Here is a 16,740-nt window from a genome sequence, read left to right as displayed (position 1 = left end):
TAATGAGTTCCAAGCCAAAGGAGATTTCGGTCAATTAGTGTATGAGAAGTTAAATGAATCTGACTGCATCACTGAAGATCAGAAGAAGCAGCTCAAAGAATTATTATTAGTGTATGAAAACGTGTTTGATGAGAGGCCAGGAGTGATTAAAGGATACATATGCCATCTCTACGTTAAGCCGCACGAAACATATTGTCGAACATTCTATCCTGTTCCCTGGAGGTTAAAGGCTCAAGTTCAAAAAGAAATAGATCGCATGTTGAAATGGGGTTTGATCGAACCCTCTACAAGCCCATACTGCTCCCCATTGTTGGTAGTGCCAAAAGCAAATGGAACTGTGAGACTGGTACTCGACGCCCGGGAAATAAACAAAATCATAATTCCAGTGAGGACACATCCGGAAAACATAGACGAACTGATACAACGGTTCCAGGATGTCCAGTATTTGACGAGCATCGATTTGCGGAGTTCTTATTGGCAAGTCAAGCTGGATGAGGTATCAAGGAAATATACAGCTTTCATTTATGCAGGAAGAAGTTACCAATTTACTTTAGTTCCTTTCGGACTCAACATTAGTGCTGGAATCTTTATAGCAGCGCTAGATTATGCATTAGGCCCAGAACTAAGAAGCAGGATAACAGTATTTGTGGATGACATGCTTATTGCATCGAAGACATGGGAGGAGCATATCACCTTACTGAGTCGGGTATTGGACGTGTTCAAAACCATGGGAATAACTGCTAACCTACAGAAATCCCATTTTGCACTAAATAGAATCAAGTTCCTGGGGCATATGATTGACACAAAGGGAATTTTACCGACCAAGGAGAAGCTAATTGCGATTAGTAAGTTTCCAACACCAAGAACTAGGAGGCAATTAAAAGGGTTTATGGGTCTTGCCTCATTTTTTAGAAGATTTATAACGAATCAGGCCATGAATGCGGCAGCTCTAAATAGTTTGCTGAAGAAGGATGTGCCATGGCTCTGGACATTAGAGTGTCAAGAAGCCTTTGAAGAGATAAAGAAGCAATTAGTAAACGCACCGCTTTTGTACCATCCGGACATGCAAGAGGAATTCTACTTGTCAACAGATTCGTCAAATGTGGGTCTTGGAGCGTGCCTTTTCCAAGTACGCAAGATAAATGGACAGCTTACCTTTTGTCCTATTGCGTTTGCGAGTCGTGTTTTGTCCAACTGTGAGCGAACGTACACGACGACAGAATTAGAGGCTCTTGCGGTCGTCTGGGGATTTAAAAAATTTCATTATTATTTATATGGATCGAAGACCATCGTATATTGCGATCACCAATCATTAACATTTTTACAAACGTGTAAACTGTTACACCCTAGACTCGCTAGATGGACTCTCGCTCTGCAACAATACCAATTTAAGATCGTACATGTCTCAGGGCAGCAAAACATTATTGCGGACGCTCTATCAAGGTCACCACAGGGTTTAACCAAAGAGATTGAAGTAAATAATTACTCAGAATTCCCTGTATTGCTGCTGCAGGAAAATCCCTTTAAGACGTACTATGTCAATCTGTGTGTTCATATGGCCCAGTTACAGAAAAAGGATGCTCAATGGGGAAGTGTCATTCAAAGGTTACAACAGCAACCTTCGGATCAGATCGTAAATTATTACAAGCTGGTAAACGGCGTATTATTTTTCCGCTGTGGAAGGCCAAACAAAGTCCGTTGGTGTGTTTGTATACCGGAGGCACAAATAGAGAAACTTGTATGGTTCACTCATTTAACCTGGGGACATTTTGGTGCGGCAAAATGTGCAGACAAGATAAGTGGATACTGTTATTTTCCCAACATAAAGCGCAGAGTGCATGAGATCTTAAAGAGGTGCATAATATGTCAAAAAACAAAGCCAGATTCAAAAGGGACTAAGCACCCATTATGCTCTATATTAGTACAAGAACCAAAAGGATTAATTTCGTGCGATCTGTGTGGACCGTTACCGACTTCAAGAGGTGGTATTAAATATGTGTTAGCATTTCTTGATGTGTGCACGAAATACGTAAAGCTATACCCAATAAAGACGGCTACAGCCAAAGTAATTGTATTAAGATTGATAAGAGATTATATTCCACATGTTGGTACACCAAAGGCGATCATAACTGACAATGCTAAAATATTCACGGGACTCCGGTGGAAGCAGACTTTGTCTCAAATCGGTGTGAAACACATATTAACATCATTTTACCACCCACAAGGCAATTTGGTGGAGAGGATTTTTAGAGAATTCAATCGATTTATGAGGACGTATTGCCATAATAAGCAAACTGCGTGGGCAAATTATGTGGAAGAGTTTGAGCAAATATACAATAACATGCCCCACTCCTCAACTGGATATACACCTCGTGAATTGATGTTCGAAGCAAAAGAGGAAAACTTCTGGACAGACCATATCCCCAAAACTCAGGAAACTGAGATGCCTTGGGAAGAAAAAATAAGACAAGCTATCATAAATATGACGAGAAAGGCTGATCAAAGAAAACAACGATATGACAAGTTGATCAAGAGGGTACAGACATACCATGTCGGAGAGAAGGTACTAGTTAAACGACATACCAAATCATCAGTAATAAAGAAAAGTATAAAGAAATGGGAGTTACTATATACTGGACCATACCTTATCCTACAAATTCCGAATCCTGGAGCTTATCTGTTAGCATACCCGGGATCGAACAAAATAAAAGGGTTATTTCCTCATAACGACTTAAAAAGATATAATGAAGATTAGAAGATAGGGAGGAATGGTGTTCCGAGTGACAGAGATGAACGCTCGTAAAAAAATATAACAATAAACTGTGTGTGTGTAGTGTTAAAAACCTTTAAAGTGAAGTAGTTAATCAATGACATAGAATATAGAAATAGTGACTAATTATTACTATTGAGTGTTGTAAAAAGGATAATGGAGATAGGCTTCACCTGTGGTTTGGGTGAACATAGAACTTTAGCTTTGCTAATGTGATCAAGATGTATAAAGTATCTGACTGACCTGCGAGAAGAATGAATAATCAAAAAAAGGGTCAAAGTGAATATTCAGATATAATCTCATGTGAACGCTTAGATGTATAAACGTGTGAAGGGATGTGTTGTGGTAGTGAATCGTGAGTGACGGTTAACGCCGCAAAGACAATTTCCCGCGCAAAACAGTTGACGTCGGCGCGAGAATTAAAATCGATAGAGACGACACAGATATGCTTTATAAGAGACTCGCACCAAGCGCGAGAATAAACTCATTCAGGTTGAACTTTAAAAGGAATAAGTGTCACAATTAGGAGTTAAGAGTTTTTAAAATTATTAATATTTATAGAATTAATAGTTGTTAAATGGTTTGTGTTCGTTTGGGAATTCTGTTTGAAAAATCCAGTTCCATAGATGCGCATGGATGAACGCAGTATGAATCAGAGAGAAAATGAAAGAAGCGAATCCGCATTCCTCAATGCTAATAAATTTTACAATTCAGCACTAAAGCAAAGAAATATATGTGTTTAGAATAAAAAGTTTTGAGGATAGCTAAATTATATGACTTATTAAGGGAATATGGATGATGTCTGGTATAAAATGAACTACACTTTCCATTATTCGATGATTTGAATCCAAAATCTATAGTAAGTTACATGAATCCTTTAAATTACGAAGGACAAATCAGTCATAGAAAATCTGTTAAAACGTTTGGACTTATAAGTACCAGTAGGGAGGCAAAGTCAAAAGGAGTATTCAAACGAAAGTAAATCGTATGATGCTTTTGGCAACATCATTAATTAAGAGTTAAATTCATTGAAGTACGTCGTAACAAAAAGGATCCATGAAGCCATAAGGATTTTGCTTTCAAAAAGGAGAATCTTGGACGGTGCAACCTAATCAGTTCTCTTACAGGAAGAGTTTCCTTTTTGTTCACTGCTAATTCTTTTGGGAATGAATGTTGCATGTCAATTCGAGTATCCCGGTTCCTTCTACTCTTCCCATTGTGGGCCGCGTAGAAGATCTGCTACAAAGGGGGCCGCGTAGAAGACCGACTACAAATGTGGACGTCGGGGACATGCAAGACCCGGGGGAGTTTAGCACCGCAAGATATTGTACTAGGAGCGAGATTGTAAAACGCAAATTCACGTTATTTATTGTAAAAAGTTTTTTGCTAGAGGCACAAACTACCTTTTTCCAAATTGTGAGACAAATTGATCCCTATCTTTTCTTTAAAGACAAATGTCAAAATTAATTTTGTTCTTCTATAGGCTTTCCTATCTCCTATGTATCGTAGGCTGGGGGTCTAAGCTTAAGAGGTTTTCCAAGGTTTCCCTGCTTAAGAAAGTTCCCGAATGGGTAGACCCTGACAACAGTTCATGAAAGATCATTTTCCTTGGTTGTGCACAGCAAACATAACACCGAGATGCACGTAAAAGCAATACAGCCGCGGTACCTGTCTCTTCATTTCTTCTGTTTTCCACATTTCTTTTCTTCGTCTGTCTCAAACATAATATTCTTTTTCGGTCGGAGGACTGACAATCATCGCTTCCGGGTTATCCACGCTCATAGATAGCTCGCGAAGTGTGTTCGGTGAATCAAAATTGAGCTCACAAACTTCGCTCGCTGCGAGGGGCATTGTAATATCCCCACGGAAAATGACCCTCTACCACGCACTAATTAATGGTGATTAATCAAATCATCCACATTTATTTACGTTTGAAAAGTATCTGATCAGATTTTCTAGTAAGATATGCGCCGACAGCTCGTCGACGCCAAGGTATTTTTCTAGTACGTTTATTCTCTGGAACAACAGAGGTACAGATATGTATGCTCCATGGTTATTATAGTTGGGATAGAGAGAGAGAGAGAACGGAACTTTTTCCAAAATCGGATTGTTAAAGAAGTTTTTGGGTACTCTTCTTCGCATTAAAGCGAACAAGGGAAATTTGTGCCGCTAGTGGGAGACATAAAGAAATAATAAACCTGTGAAAATAAATCTCTTGAGATTTAAAATACCAGAAAACGGAATCTGTACAACAAAGGATTTAATATAAACCGTTCATCTGAAATCAGGTTTGTGAACATTTTATTACAGAGTGAATGAAGAATAAGTTCTCTGTATGAATCATTGATGATTGTCTGGGCCTGTAATTAATTGGGAAGTTTCAGCTGTGACGAAGAGAACCTGCAATCTATGAGTTTTACAAATCGTCCAAAAAGGCTTCGTCCACATCTGAAATATTAGATCTGTCGTAAATTGAACGGATTGTTCAAACGATCGATTTTCCCAACTGAATGCAGCGCTTAATAATAATAACAAACGTAAAGATCTTTTCTAGCAAAACTGCCGCTGAATATTAAGACGAGGGGCTCTACCAGAGATTCGACGAGGCTGATCTCAAGTAATATATTTTCATTGTACACAGATAAATTATAGAGAGAGAGAGAGAGAGAGTGAATGTAATTCTAGAAATTACTTACAATCCTCCAGTAGTATAATTGTTTGTCTGTCCTTTTACGGATCAGCCAATCATAATCCACGAAGCCCTGACTTTACTGTACTGATTCAGGCGTGAGAGTGAAGGAGCGATAAAGACGACAGTTACACTTCTGTACAGACAAACACTACACCAAGTTAGCGGCAAGCTGCATTCAACACACAAAGACTTTCATCACGATTCAAAACATCACAAAACAATAATAAGAAAGAGTTTTAATTAGATACTCTCGGGGCCTTCTTTCGACTTAGATCTTTCAGTGCTCTGTCGAATTCTTCATGCAGTATCATATCTCCCATTTCAACTTCATCTATGTTCTCTTCCATTTCCATAATATTGCCCTCAAGTGCATCCATCACCCTTGTATAGACCCTCTATTATATACTCCTTCCACCTTTCTGCTTTCCCTTCTTTGCTTAGAACTGGTTTTCTATCTGAGCTTCTGATGCTAGTGAGATAAGCCTCTACATCCTTACATTTGTCCTGTAGCCATCCCTGCTTAGCTATGTTGCACTTCCTGTTCATTTAATTTTTAAGACGTTTGTATTCCTTTTCACCTGCTTCATTTACTGCATTTTTATATTTCCTCATTTCTTCAATTAAATTCAGTATCTCTTTGGTTACCCAAGGATCTGTACTAGCCGTCGTCTTTTTAACTGCTCGATTCTCTGCTGCCTTCACTATTTCATCTCTCAGAGCTACCCATTCACCTTCTACTGTATTTCTTTCCCCTGTACTTGTTAACTGTTCCCTAATGCTCTCTCTGAAACTCTCTACAACGTCTGGTTCTTTCAGTTTATCCAGGTCCCATCTTCTTAAATTCCTACATTTTTGCAGTTTCTTCAGTTTTAGTCTACAGCTCATAACCAATAAATTGTGATCAGAGTCCACGTCTGCCCCTGGAAATGTCTTACAGTTTAAAACCTGGTTCCGAAATCTCAGAAAGAAATCTCTGAAAGAAAAGTATACAAAGATGAAAACAGTATTAGTGATGACTGAAACCTCTGTTAACTGTGAGCTGAGTAAAAACAAACAACATAAGTAATGGAGCTAAGTAGAATTCTGTTGGAATAGTATTACGTGAAAACCACTTCATCCTACGTTGAGTAATAGGTTTCATGTGAATCTATAAAGTGCAATGGAGAGATGACAACCTGCAAAAATCACGACTTGAATACTCGTGAAAGGAAGAGCTCATTTTAATGCTACATATTCGTTTTTTTCTACAGTTTCAGCTTTGCAGTGATTACACTTCATTTGCAGCTTACACTTGAGATACATTGGATCAGAAAGACAATTTTGAACTGTGAAGTTTATATGTATTAATTTTAGTGGACATGATTGTACTATAATATATACAAATCAGATTTTTAAACCATTGATGAGGCTTGTAAGGTCATTCTTTTCAGTTGTCTCACGATGGATGTAAAAGTAAAATTACTCTTACAACTTGAACTGTTGACGTGCATTGACCACAGAACATTAGGAACAGGTTGGTGTGTATGCTCAAGTTTCATAGAATTTCTGTAAAATCCGGACTTGGTTGCAAATGCTTCCTATATAAGCCTTTGAGATCGAAACACTTCAAAAGATTTACAATATACACAATTTATATTTACAACATGCTTTTTTTTTTCTAGATATTCCGTTTAAGTTCATGATCTAACAGCAACAACAAATAGTAATTATTAATAGTGCAGGAGACACATTAACTCCACCATGGGAGGAACGTCAGGCTAAGGATGGCAACAAATCTTATTCGCCCTGGTACCTAGTATGTATGAGAGCTTATGAGGAATCCTTCATGTCAGTGAAGCCTCAGTTTTTTGTAGAGCATTTAGAGGACAAGTTTGGGGAGGTGGGTGGATTGTCCAAAATGCGGTCAGGATCAGTCTTGATAAAAACAGCATCCTCTGCTCAGTCATGGGCATTACTTGCTTGTGACAAGCTGGGGGATGTTTCTGTTACCATCACACCCCCATAAGAGCTTAAACATGGTCCAGGGTATTACATTCCACAGTGATCTTCTTTTGCAGTCTGACGATGAGCTGCGCGCCAATTTAGAGTGGCAAGGTGTTCGTTTCGTCCGGCACACCCATGGGGGTCTGAGGTGTAATCAGGTTGCCACCGGTGCCTTCATCTTGGCCTTCAAGGGTGACACATTACCCAAGAAGGTCAAGGTGATGGTCTGCCACTGTGATGTCAAGCCATATATCCGTCCCCCATTGCGGAGCTTCAAGTGCTGGAAGTTTGGCCATATGTTTTCCCACTGTACTTCCAGCATCACCTGTTGAGATTGTGGATGTCCTTCGCATCCCAATGCTCCATGAGCCCCACCTCCCATCTGTGTCAGCTGCGGAGAGCATCATTCACCTTGCTTGCCATACTGCAGGATTTTATAGAAAGAGAGGAAAATCATGGAATACGAGACCCTGGACTGACTGACCTACACTGAGGCTAAGAGGAAATTTGAAAGGCTCCATCCGATGCGCATGACATCATCCTATGCTGCTGCTACAGCTACGGTCCAGCCCCATCTGTTCCGCCATTGACAGTTGGCCATCAGGGCCGCAAGACTAAAACTGCCCCCTTGATGGTGGGGGGGCACTTCCATCCCTGTTGCTACTGCACCATGTGCTTCGGGAGCAACACCCCCCCTCCCCCCCCAACCAACCATTGGGGACATCCATCCCCACTTCTCAGCCAGAGAAGCATACATCTTCTTCAGCTCCCTTGCTAGGAAGGGGTCCCTTGGGTCACTCCTTTCCCAGGTTCCTACCAGTGGCAAAGTGGACACTCTCAGTGGCTGAAGCACCCACAGGTAACTGGTCATAGGACTTCATGGTCCTCCTCAGTCCCTGAGACTGAATCAGTGAAGCTCTCCCAGCCAGAAAAACCTAAGGAGCAGCAAGAGAAACCAAAAAAGAAAAAGACCCCCAAGAACCAAGACATTGCTGAAGTGGAGATTCTGGCATCCGCTGAGGACCTAGATCTTGCTGTGCCCTCAGACACAATGGATGTTGATCGCAAAGGTCCTCAGTCTGTGGCAGCAGGTGACCTTGAGGTGTAAACTGCCTCATTGACTGTTCCATGCCTTCCCAGCCTCACGATCATGTCATCCTCCAGTGGAACTGTGGTGGTTTTTTCCACCGCCTGGCTGAGCTATGGCAACTGTTAAGCTTTACACCTTCTTTCTGCATTGCTCTCTAGGAAACCTGGTTCCCAGCAATGTGGACCCCTGCCCTTCACGGCTACAGGTGATATTACCAGAACCGTAGCAAATGTAATAGAGTGTCAGCTGGAATTTGCATTTATGCCCTGAACTCGGTATGTAGTGAACCTGTTCCTCTTCAAACTCCTCTTGAAGCTGTGGCTGTCATGATATGGACGATGCAGGAAATAACTGTCTGCAATGTATATCTCCCTCCACATGGTGCAGTACCCCTGAACATATTGGCTGCACTGATTGATCAACTCCCTAAATCTTTCCTACTTTCGGGAGGTTTTAACTCCCATAACCCTTTTTGGGGTAGCACGATGCTTAGTGGCTGTGGCAGAGATGTCGAAAATTTACTGTCCCAAACATTTCAGTGTGGCTCATGGTAGTTATTTGGCCATTGATTTATCACTTTGCATCCCAGGACTTCTCCCATCTGTCCACTGGAGAGCCCACAATGACTTGTGTGGTAGTGACCACTTCCCCATCTTCCTGTCTCTCTCCAGTGTCATGCCCACAGACGCCTACCCAGATGGGCTTTAAACAAGGCAGACTAGGAAGTTTTCAACTCTGCTGTCACCGTTGACTCTCCCCCACACAGTAACATCAGCGTGATGGTTGAGTGTGTCACCAGGACGATCGTTTCTGCAGCAGAAATTGCGATCCCTTGTTCCTTAGGGTGCCCCTGGTGAAAGACAGTACCTTGGTGGTCGCCAGAAGTTGATGAGGCCATTAAAGAGTATAGGCGGGCTCTACAGTGTCATAAGTGGCACCCTTCCCTGGAGCACCTAATGGTTTTTTAAACGGCTCCGTGCCCACTTTTGCCAGCTTATAAAAAGATGGAAACAGGAGTGCTGGGAGAGGTACATCTCAACCATTGCAGTTGCCAAGTACTTTGCTGAACACTATGCTCGCACCTCTGCATCGGAGATTACCCCCCCCCCCCTCCCCCCCAGCCTTTCTCATCCTCAAATGGCGGAGGGAAGGGAAGGTCTTCTCGTTCACTATACGCCACAGTGAACCCTATAATGCCCCATTTACAGAGTGGGAGCTCTTCAGCGCCCTTGCTCATTGCCCCGACACAGCTCCTGGGCCAGATCAGATCCACAGTCAGATGATTAAACATCTCTCGTCTGACTATAAGCGACATCTTCTCATAATCTTCAACCAGATTTGGTGCAGTGGCACCTTTCCATTGCAATGGTGGGAGAGCAAAATCATTCTAGTGCTCAAACCCGGCAAAAACCCATTTGAAGTGAATAACTATCAGCCCATCAGCCTCCCCAACATTCTTTGTAAGCTGTTAGAATGTATGGTAAGTCAGCAGTTGTGTTGGCTCCTGGAGTCATGTGGCCTACTGGCTCCATGCCAGGGCAATTTCCACCAGGGTTGCCCTTCCACTGATAATCTTGTGTCCATCGAGTCTGCCATCTGAACAGACTTTTCCAGGTGCCAACACCTGGTTTCTGTCTTTTTTTTATCTACGGAAAGTGTATGACACAACCTGGCAACATCATATCCTTGCCACTTCATATGAGTGGGGTCTCCGGGGCCCACTCCTGATTTTTATCCAAAACTTCCTGTCACTCCGTACTTTCCGTGTCCAAGTGGGTGCTTCCTATAGTTCCCTCCATATCCAGGAGAATGGAGTTCTGCAGGGCTCTGTATTGAGAGTCTCTCTATTTTTAGTGGCTGTTAACTGTCTAGCAGCAGCTGTCGGGCCGTCGGTCTCACCTTCTCTGTATGCAGACGGCTTCTGCATTTTTTACTGCTGCTCTAGTATTGGTTTTGCTGAGCGGCACCTACAGGGAACCATCCACGAGGTGCAGTCATGGGCTCTAGCCCACGGCTTCCAGTTTTCAGCTGTGAAGTCATGTGTCATGCACTTCTGTCGGTGTCATACCATTCATCCGGAACCAGCACTTTCCCTGTATGACACTCCACTTACTGTAGTGGAGGCATATCGGTTCTTAGGACTGGTTTTCGACGCTCGATTGACTGGCCTTCCTCGTCTTCATCAACTTAAGCGGAAGTGCTGGCAGCACCTCAATGCCCTCCACTGCTTTAGCAACACCAACTAGGGTGCAGATTGCTCCACACTGCTGCAGCTCTACAGAGCCCTTGTTCAATCCCGCCTTGACTATGGGAGTGTGATTTATGGTTCAGCGACGCCCTCAGCGTTGCATTTATTCAACTCAGTGCACCACTGCGGAGTTCAACTAGCGACAGGAGCTTTTAGCACGAGTCTGGTGACCAGTGTACTGGTGGAGGCTGGAGTCCCTCCATTGAAGATCAGACGTGCACAACTGCTCACCAGTTACATTGCACACATTCATAGCTCTCCTGCGCATCCTCATTACCGTCTCCTTTTCCCAACCACGGCGCTTCATCTCCCGCATCGGTGGCCCGAGTCAGGTCTTACGATTGCGGTTTGCATCCGATCTCTTCTGTCTGAAGTGGAGTCCTTGCCTTTACCACCTATACTTGAGGTCCATTCACGTACACCTACATGGTGTATGCCTATGCCGAAGCTTCGCCTGGACCTTTCGTATGGCCCTAAGGACTCAGCTAACCCTGCGGCTCTCCGGTGTCACTTCCTCTCGATTCTTGACATGTACCGGGGCCATGAAGTGGTTTACACTGCCAGCTTGATAGCTGATGGTCACGTTAGCTTCGTGTATCTTCATGGAGGACATATTGAACAGCACTCCTTGCTAGTTGGCTTTAGTGTTTTCACTGCAGACCTGGCGGCCATTTCTCGTGCTCTTGAGCGCGTCCGCTCGTGCCCTGGCGAGTCTTTTCTTGTCTGTACTGACTCCATGAGCAGCCTACAAGCTATCGACCAGTGCTACACCCACTATTCTTAGGTAGCGACCATTCAGGAGTCCATCTTTGCCTTGGAATGGTCCAGTTGTTCTGTGGTGTTTGTGTGGACCCCAGGCCACGTCGGAATCCCAGGAAAAGAACTTGCCAACAGGCTGGCCAAACAGGCTACACAGAAGCAGCTTCTGGAGATCAGCATCCCTGTAACTAACGTGCAATAATTATTACGCTGCAAGGTTTTTCAGCTTTGGGAGGTGGAATGGCATAATCTCAGTACGCACAACAAACTGCGTGCCATTAAGGAGACTATGAATGTGTGGAAATCCTCCATGCGGGCCTCTCGCAGTGACTGTGGTTCTCTGCTGGCTCCACATTGGCCACACTTGGAAGACCCACAGCTACCTCCTGCGCTGTGAAGACCCGCCTCAGTGTTGGTGCAGCACCCGGCTGACAGTGGCCCTTACTGTGGTTCACTATCCTACTTTCACTGCTCTGTGATGAAATCTTTGGATACCGGACTTGTTGCCACTAATTTTATCACACAACACCTGATCGGCTGATTTAGTTTTACATTGTATTCGTGAGGGTAAGTTTTATCATTTGATCTAAGTTTTGTCCCTCCGTGTCCTCCACCCTAGTGCTTTTAGGGTGGAGGTTTTTTTAACTGTGTTGCAGATTGGCTGGCTTCTCCTTTTTATTCTCATGATCAGCCAGCCATGGTAATCTGCTTTCTTGTTTTAATCTCTCCTACCTGTTTCTTGCATCTATCTGTGGTTTTCTTGCCCTCTTTTGTTCCTTGTAGTGTTTGTTGCCCTACTGTCGTTCTTGTCGTTTTTCCTTCCTTTTGGTATTGTGCTCTACATCTCATTCGTTTTATCCTTTCCCTTGTATGATTGTTATAACAAGAATAAGGGACCAGTGACCAAGCAATTTGGTCCCTTTCTCCCTCTTTTAAATCAATCGACCAACCAACCAACCAACCAACCAGCAATCATTTATATATCTGTCAGAAGAACAGGCATACTGTAGCTATCCTACAGTATCTGGTGTTTCCATTGTTTTTTATATTAAATTAGTTGTCTGAGCATCATGTACGTCACTTCATGGGTTTTCAAACATTAATAAGACTCACCCTGTATACAATTTCTACTTTGAAATGACTTTAATTATTCATTATTACACTGTGACACTAAAGGTACTGGGGTAGATGTGGCTTGATTGAGAGAGGGATTTTCTCATTGTTCATATCTCCTGTTTGTGAACTCAACCATAAACAGTACTTTTCAACCTTAAGGAATCTGGCATAAATGCTTTTTCCAGACTACCAAGGTGTTTAAATAACCATGGAAATAAAGAACTGCAATACAGCCAAGAAGTACTGGCTTAATGCACTGTCCACTGCATACTTTGTCTTAGTAATTGAAGCAGCTGTAAAAAGTGATAGGCTGGAAGTGAACTGCAGGAAGCTAGAATCAGTAAAACCAAAAAACTTGTTGAGGTGGGTTCTGTTTGACAAGATGGAGTTATGTAAAATGTTCCTTGTAGAACATTGCTCCTTTCTAGATGCCTAGTTTTCTTATTCATTGGTACAAATTTTATAACAAAAACAATTATTGACAAAATTATTTAATTGGATAGATAAAAAAATCTACTCACCAAGCAGTGGTAGAACACACACATAAAAGATGGTTGTGATTGGCAAGCTTGAATGAGAAGGAAAGACTCCTTCTCATCCCGTACAGTAAGTTCCCTGTGATCTGTGATTCTGGGTGACATTCCTAGACCTCTCCAGTCCTTTTCCTTCACCGCTTTTCCTTCCCCTTCAACCCTTCTGCCTGAACAAATAGCCACTGGCTCTGAATGCTTGCCAATTACAGCCGTCTTTTATGTGTGTGTTCTGCCACTGCTTGCTGAATAGATTTCTTATCTACCCAATTAAATAATTTGGTACAAATTTTGCGTGACAATAAGAGGTTGTGTGTAAGGTCTCACAAAATATTTTTATGTATCAGTGAAAATAATCTATGTTTGTAAATATAATATAGGCTAATAAAAAGGTCTACTCATCAAGTGGTGGCAGTAGAAAACAAGATGTTACAGAAAAGTCACCCAGAACTCCGGATCTGGGAAGACTATTAGGTGCCTAACAGGCACCCTTCTCATCCTGTCAAGTACATCTCCCCTGACTGAGGGCTCTGAATGACTTTTTCTTAACACTCCTCTGTTCCTTTTCCTTCGTATCTCTTTGTCCCTCAGCACTTAGGTAGAGTAGTGGACTTTCTATTTTTTCATGGCATTTTGCAGGCTCAGCTTAACGACTGTGTAACAGCAATTGCTAAATAGTGTTAAGTCTTTATGCAAATTTGTTGGAATTGTGGTTTAGGTTTTTTCATTTTTTCGCATGTAGTAGATATTAATTTTATTCAAGAGTTGATTCCCCATATTGAAAAACTGGGTTTATTTTCATTCTTGCCACACTGTTGTCATTTGTGTTTATTTTGGTTTTGCTATCATAGGTAATTAATGATCTGAAGTGACTTGTATGTATGTACAAAACAAATTTTAATGTATTATAATAAAAATTGTGCATTTTCTTGAAACTGCAGCTACAAGAGAGGGACGCATGCCTTGAGAGGATGGCTCAAGACATGCAAAACATGCGAGAAGTAGCAAAGAAAATCATTGGTGCAGATGATGTGAATTTACAGCAGGACTCAGTTAAATCAGTCAGTGCTGAAGCTGATGACAGCTACTTCCAGACATATGCACACTTTGATATTCATCATCAAATGCTCAGTGTAAGTTATATGGAAATAGGAGTTCATATTTTTGTATTGAGACTGTACAATAGATTTCTCAGTCATAATCCATACAATAAAGTTTTCATTTCCCTTGTTGAGGTAACGAAAAATTCTGGGTTTCCACCAAAAATGTCCCACCACACTTGTCCCTGCCTCATCCATGCAGTTTCCACTTTTAATCATATTTCACATTAACGCTGTCATTATCTGGTTTATCTGAGTCAGTAGATGTTGGACAATTTTAACAACATTTGGATTAAGCTATTATTTTGTTAACAGGTGAATTATGTTTCTATAAATAAGTTTATATCAACACCAGAATTATTCAGATTGTGATCTAGTCGTGAAGTGGTTTCAGCATTACCACATCATTCTTTTTAACACATTATCTGTAGAGTCATATCTCATTTCGTTTGAAATTATAGCTGCAACTAGACCTTGAGACATCAATCTCCGTGATTGGTTCCAAGTAACCATCTGCCTTCTGTCACCTGCTTGAATAGATCTGAACTAAACTAAAATCTGTCCTTTATTAAACAGGACAGTCGGCCAACAGTTTCAAGACAATTGCTGATGATGAAGCTGGAAATTGACACGTCTGTGGTGACTGTGAATGTTTATAGATATTGACTTTCAGCTATAATCACTATCTTCCTGCATTTCATAAAGTTTTAAGTTTGTGTTGATTACCTATGTATCTTTTTTTTTAATTGGGTTTGTAATGGCTTCTTCATTGATCATGAGAAATTTTTTCAGCTGTCTGTTGATGGGCACAAATGGTTGTCACGTGCGCCCAAGAAATAACTTTCACAGTTAAATGATCTGTACTGATATTCACCATTGTTTCTGGCCTCTTGTGAGAAACTGCTTTCATTCATTTCATCTTCTGGAAAGGTTAATGTGATTTGCAGCACCACAGTGGTAATAAAGTTTGAGAGTGATAATAAATTTTTCTCTTTTTCTTTCAATTTGTTTTTCTCCTGGTCTGATGAGGATTGTTGATGACAGTGTTGTGCATTCAGATGGGCAAATTTAGTTTTATTCTTAGTTAAAGATCTTGACAGTTTCATAACTGGACAAACCTCAGCATATCGCACTAACAAGACTCATGGTGTTAAGCATATTCTTGGTTCATCTAGGAATGCAATCAGCAACTAAGACAACAGGCTAGGAATTAACTTCTAAAATTTTTAGTGCTGGAATACCCCTCTTCAACTGTAGACACCCCCCCCCCCCTCACAAAAAAAAAAACGCCATAAAAATCAGTTATTGTACTTTTATTCACAAAACATCAGGTGCTACTGTCTGTTCCCACAGCAGTGTCAGTTTGCTCCCTATTTCTGCATGATACATATCAGCACAAGTTAGTAGTCTTTGTGATAATGTACTACCTAAACCAACATACAGAAATTTGCACCAGGTCGAGACTCAAACCTGAATTTCCCACTTACCATGAGTGGTTGCCTTATCACTTAGGCTGTCCGAGCATGCTTTTCAGACCCACCCAAACTTCCATATGACACAGAGCTATTTATTTCTTTTCACAGATTAATGTTGATATAGAATAATTACATTGAAGTTTAATACACCTGTACTATTTTAAATCTCGGTGCCGACTTGTTCCAGTGAGTTAAAAAAAGGAACCCCCTGGAAGATACTGGGGTGCTGTTCCAGCTGAAATTAAGTCCTGGCTAAGACCATCAAGACTGCTGAGGGAAATAGTACCCAGTCCACAGTTTCCATTTGTTTGGAAATTTCCGTACAGCTTAACATCACATGAACATTATTCTCTTGGAGCAAAGTGTTCTAATAAATATTTTTAGAATCTAAGTAACACAGCCTTCTTGTGGAGTACACGTTTATAATTTGCTAATTGTAGAATAAAGTCCTAAGCAGATGTTTGTTGGATGCATTATTAGAGAGAGGCTGGTACGCCTTAGTGAGGGGACTGGCAGTGGAGAAAAAAGGGTAATGGAGGAGAGGGAAGGTGTGTGTGTGTGTGTGTGTGTGTGTGTGTGTGTGTGTTCGTTTGTTTACTTGAAAAAGGTAAACTACACATTATTACAGCATGACAAGTAACTTATATTGAATGCTGCAATACACTTCAATATACTAACCAGTTCTTTGTAAACAGCAATCGTAATGTTCTACCAATCATTTAGTTTGTAAGCGGCATAAATTAACTCTAGTAACAGAGCCATTAGAGAACTGCTAAGTGAATGTCCTCAACTTTGAAAAAGCTGTGATTGCTGCAAATGCGTTCCTTGATTGCCTGGACATTGTTGCCTGTTATTTATGTCAATATTGGTGGTATTCTTTCCTGATCAGCATCACCTGTCTCTGCGAAGCCTCATTCGTATTGTTGGCATCATTTCACTGCGACTTGACTTGACATTGCATTTGGTCTGTCTTGAAT

At 41.5% G+C, this 16,740-nt stretch overlaps 1 protein-coding gene across 3 annotated transcripts in view; it reads left to right on the top strand.

The window, feature by feature from the left end:
• LOC126198941 (protein arginine N-methyltransferase 1) overlaps positions 1 to 16,740 on the top strand; it is a 112,318-nt gene that overhangs the window by 73,310 nt on the left and 22,268 nt on the right. For 2 of the 3 annotated variants that reach the window (XM_049935584.1, XM_049935583.1), the window contains exon 4: positions 14,130 to 14,321. The exons of the other annotated variant lie outside the window; for it this stretch is intronic. In XM_049935584.1, the coding sequence (XP_049791541.1) occupies positions 14,130 to 14,321 (192 nt within the window). The remainder of the gene's footprint in view (positions 1 to 14,129; positions 14,322 to 16,740) is intronic. 3 annotated transcript variants of the gene reach the window in all.

The sequence above is a fragment of the Schistocerca nitens genome, chromosome 8 (assembly GCF_023898315.1).
Source record: "Schistocerca nitens isolate TAMUIC-IGC-003100 chromosome 8, iqSchNite1.1, whole genome shotgun sequence".
NCBI lineage: Eukaryota > Metazoa > Arthropoda > Insecta > Orthoptera > Acrididae > Schistocerca > Schistocerca nitens.
Note: the sequence above shows the minus strand (reverse complement) of the source record. Positions and strands in the feature narration are given on the sequence as shown.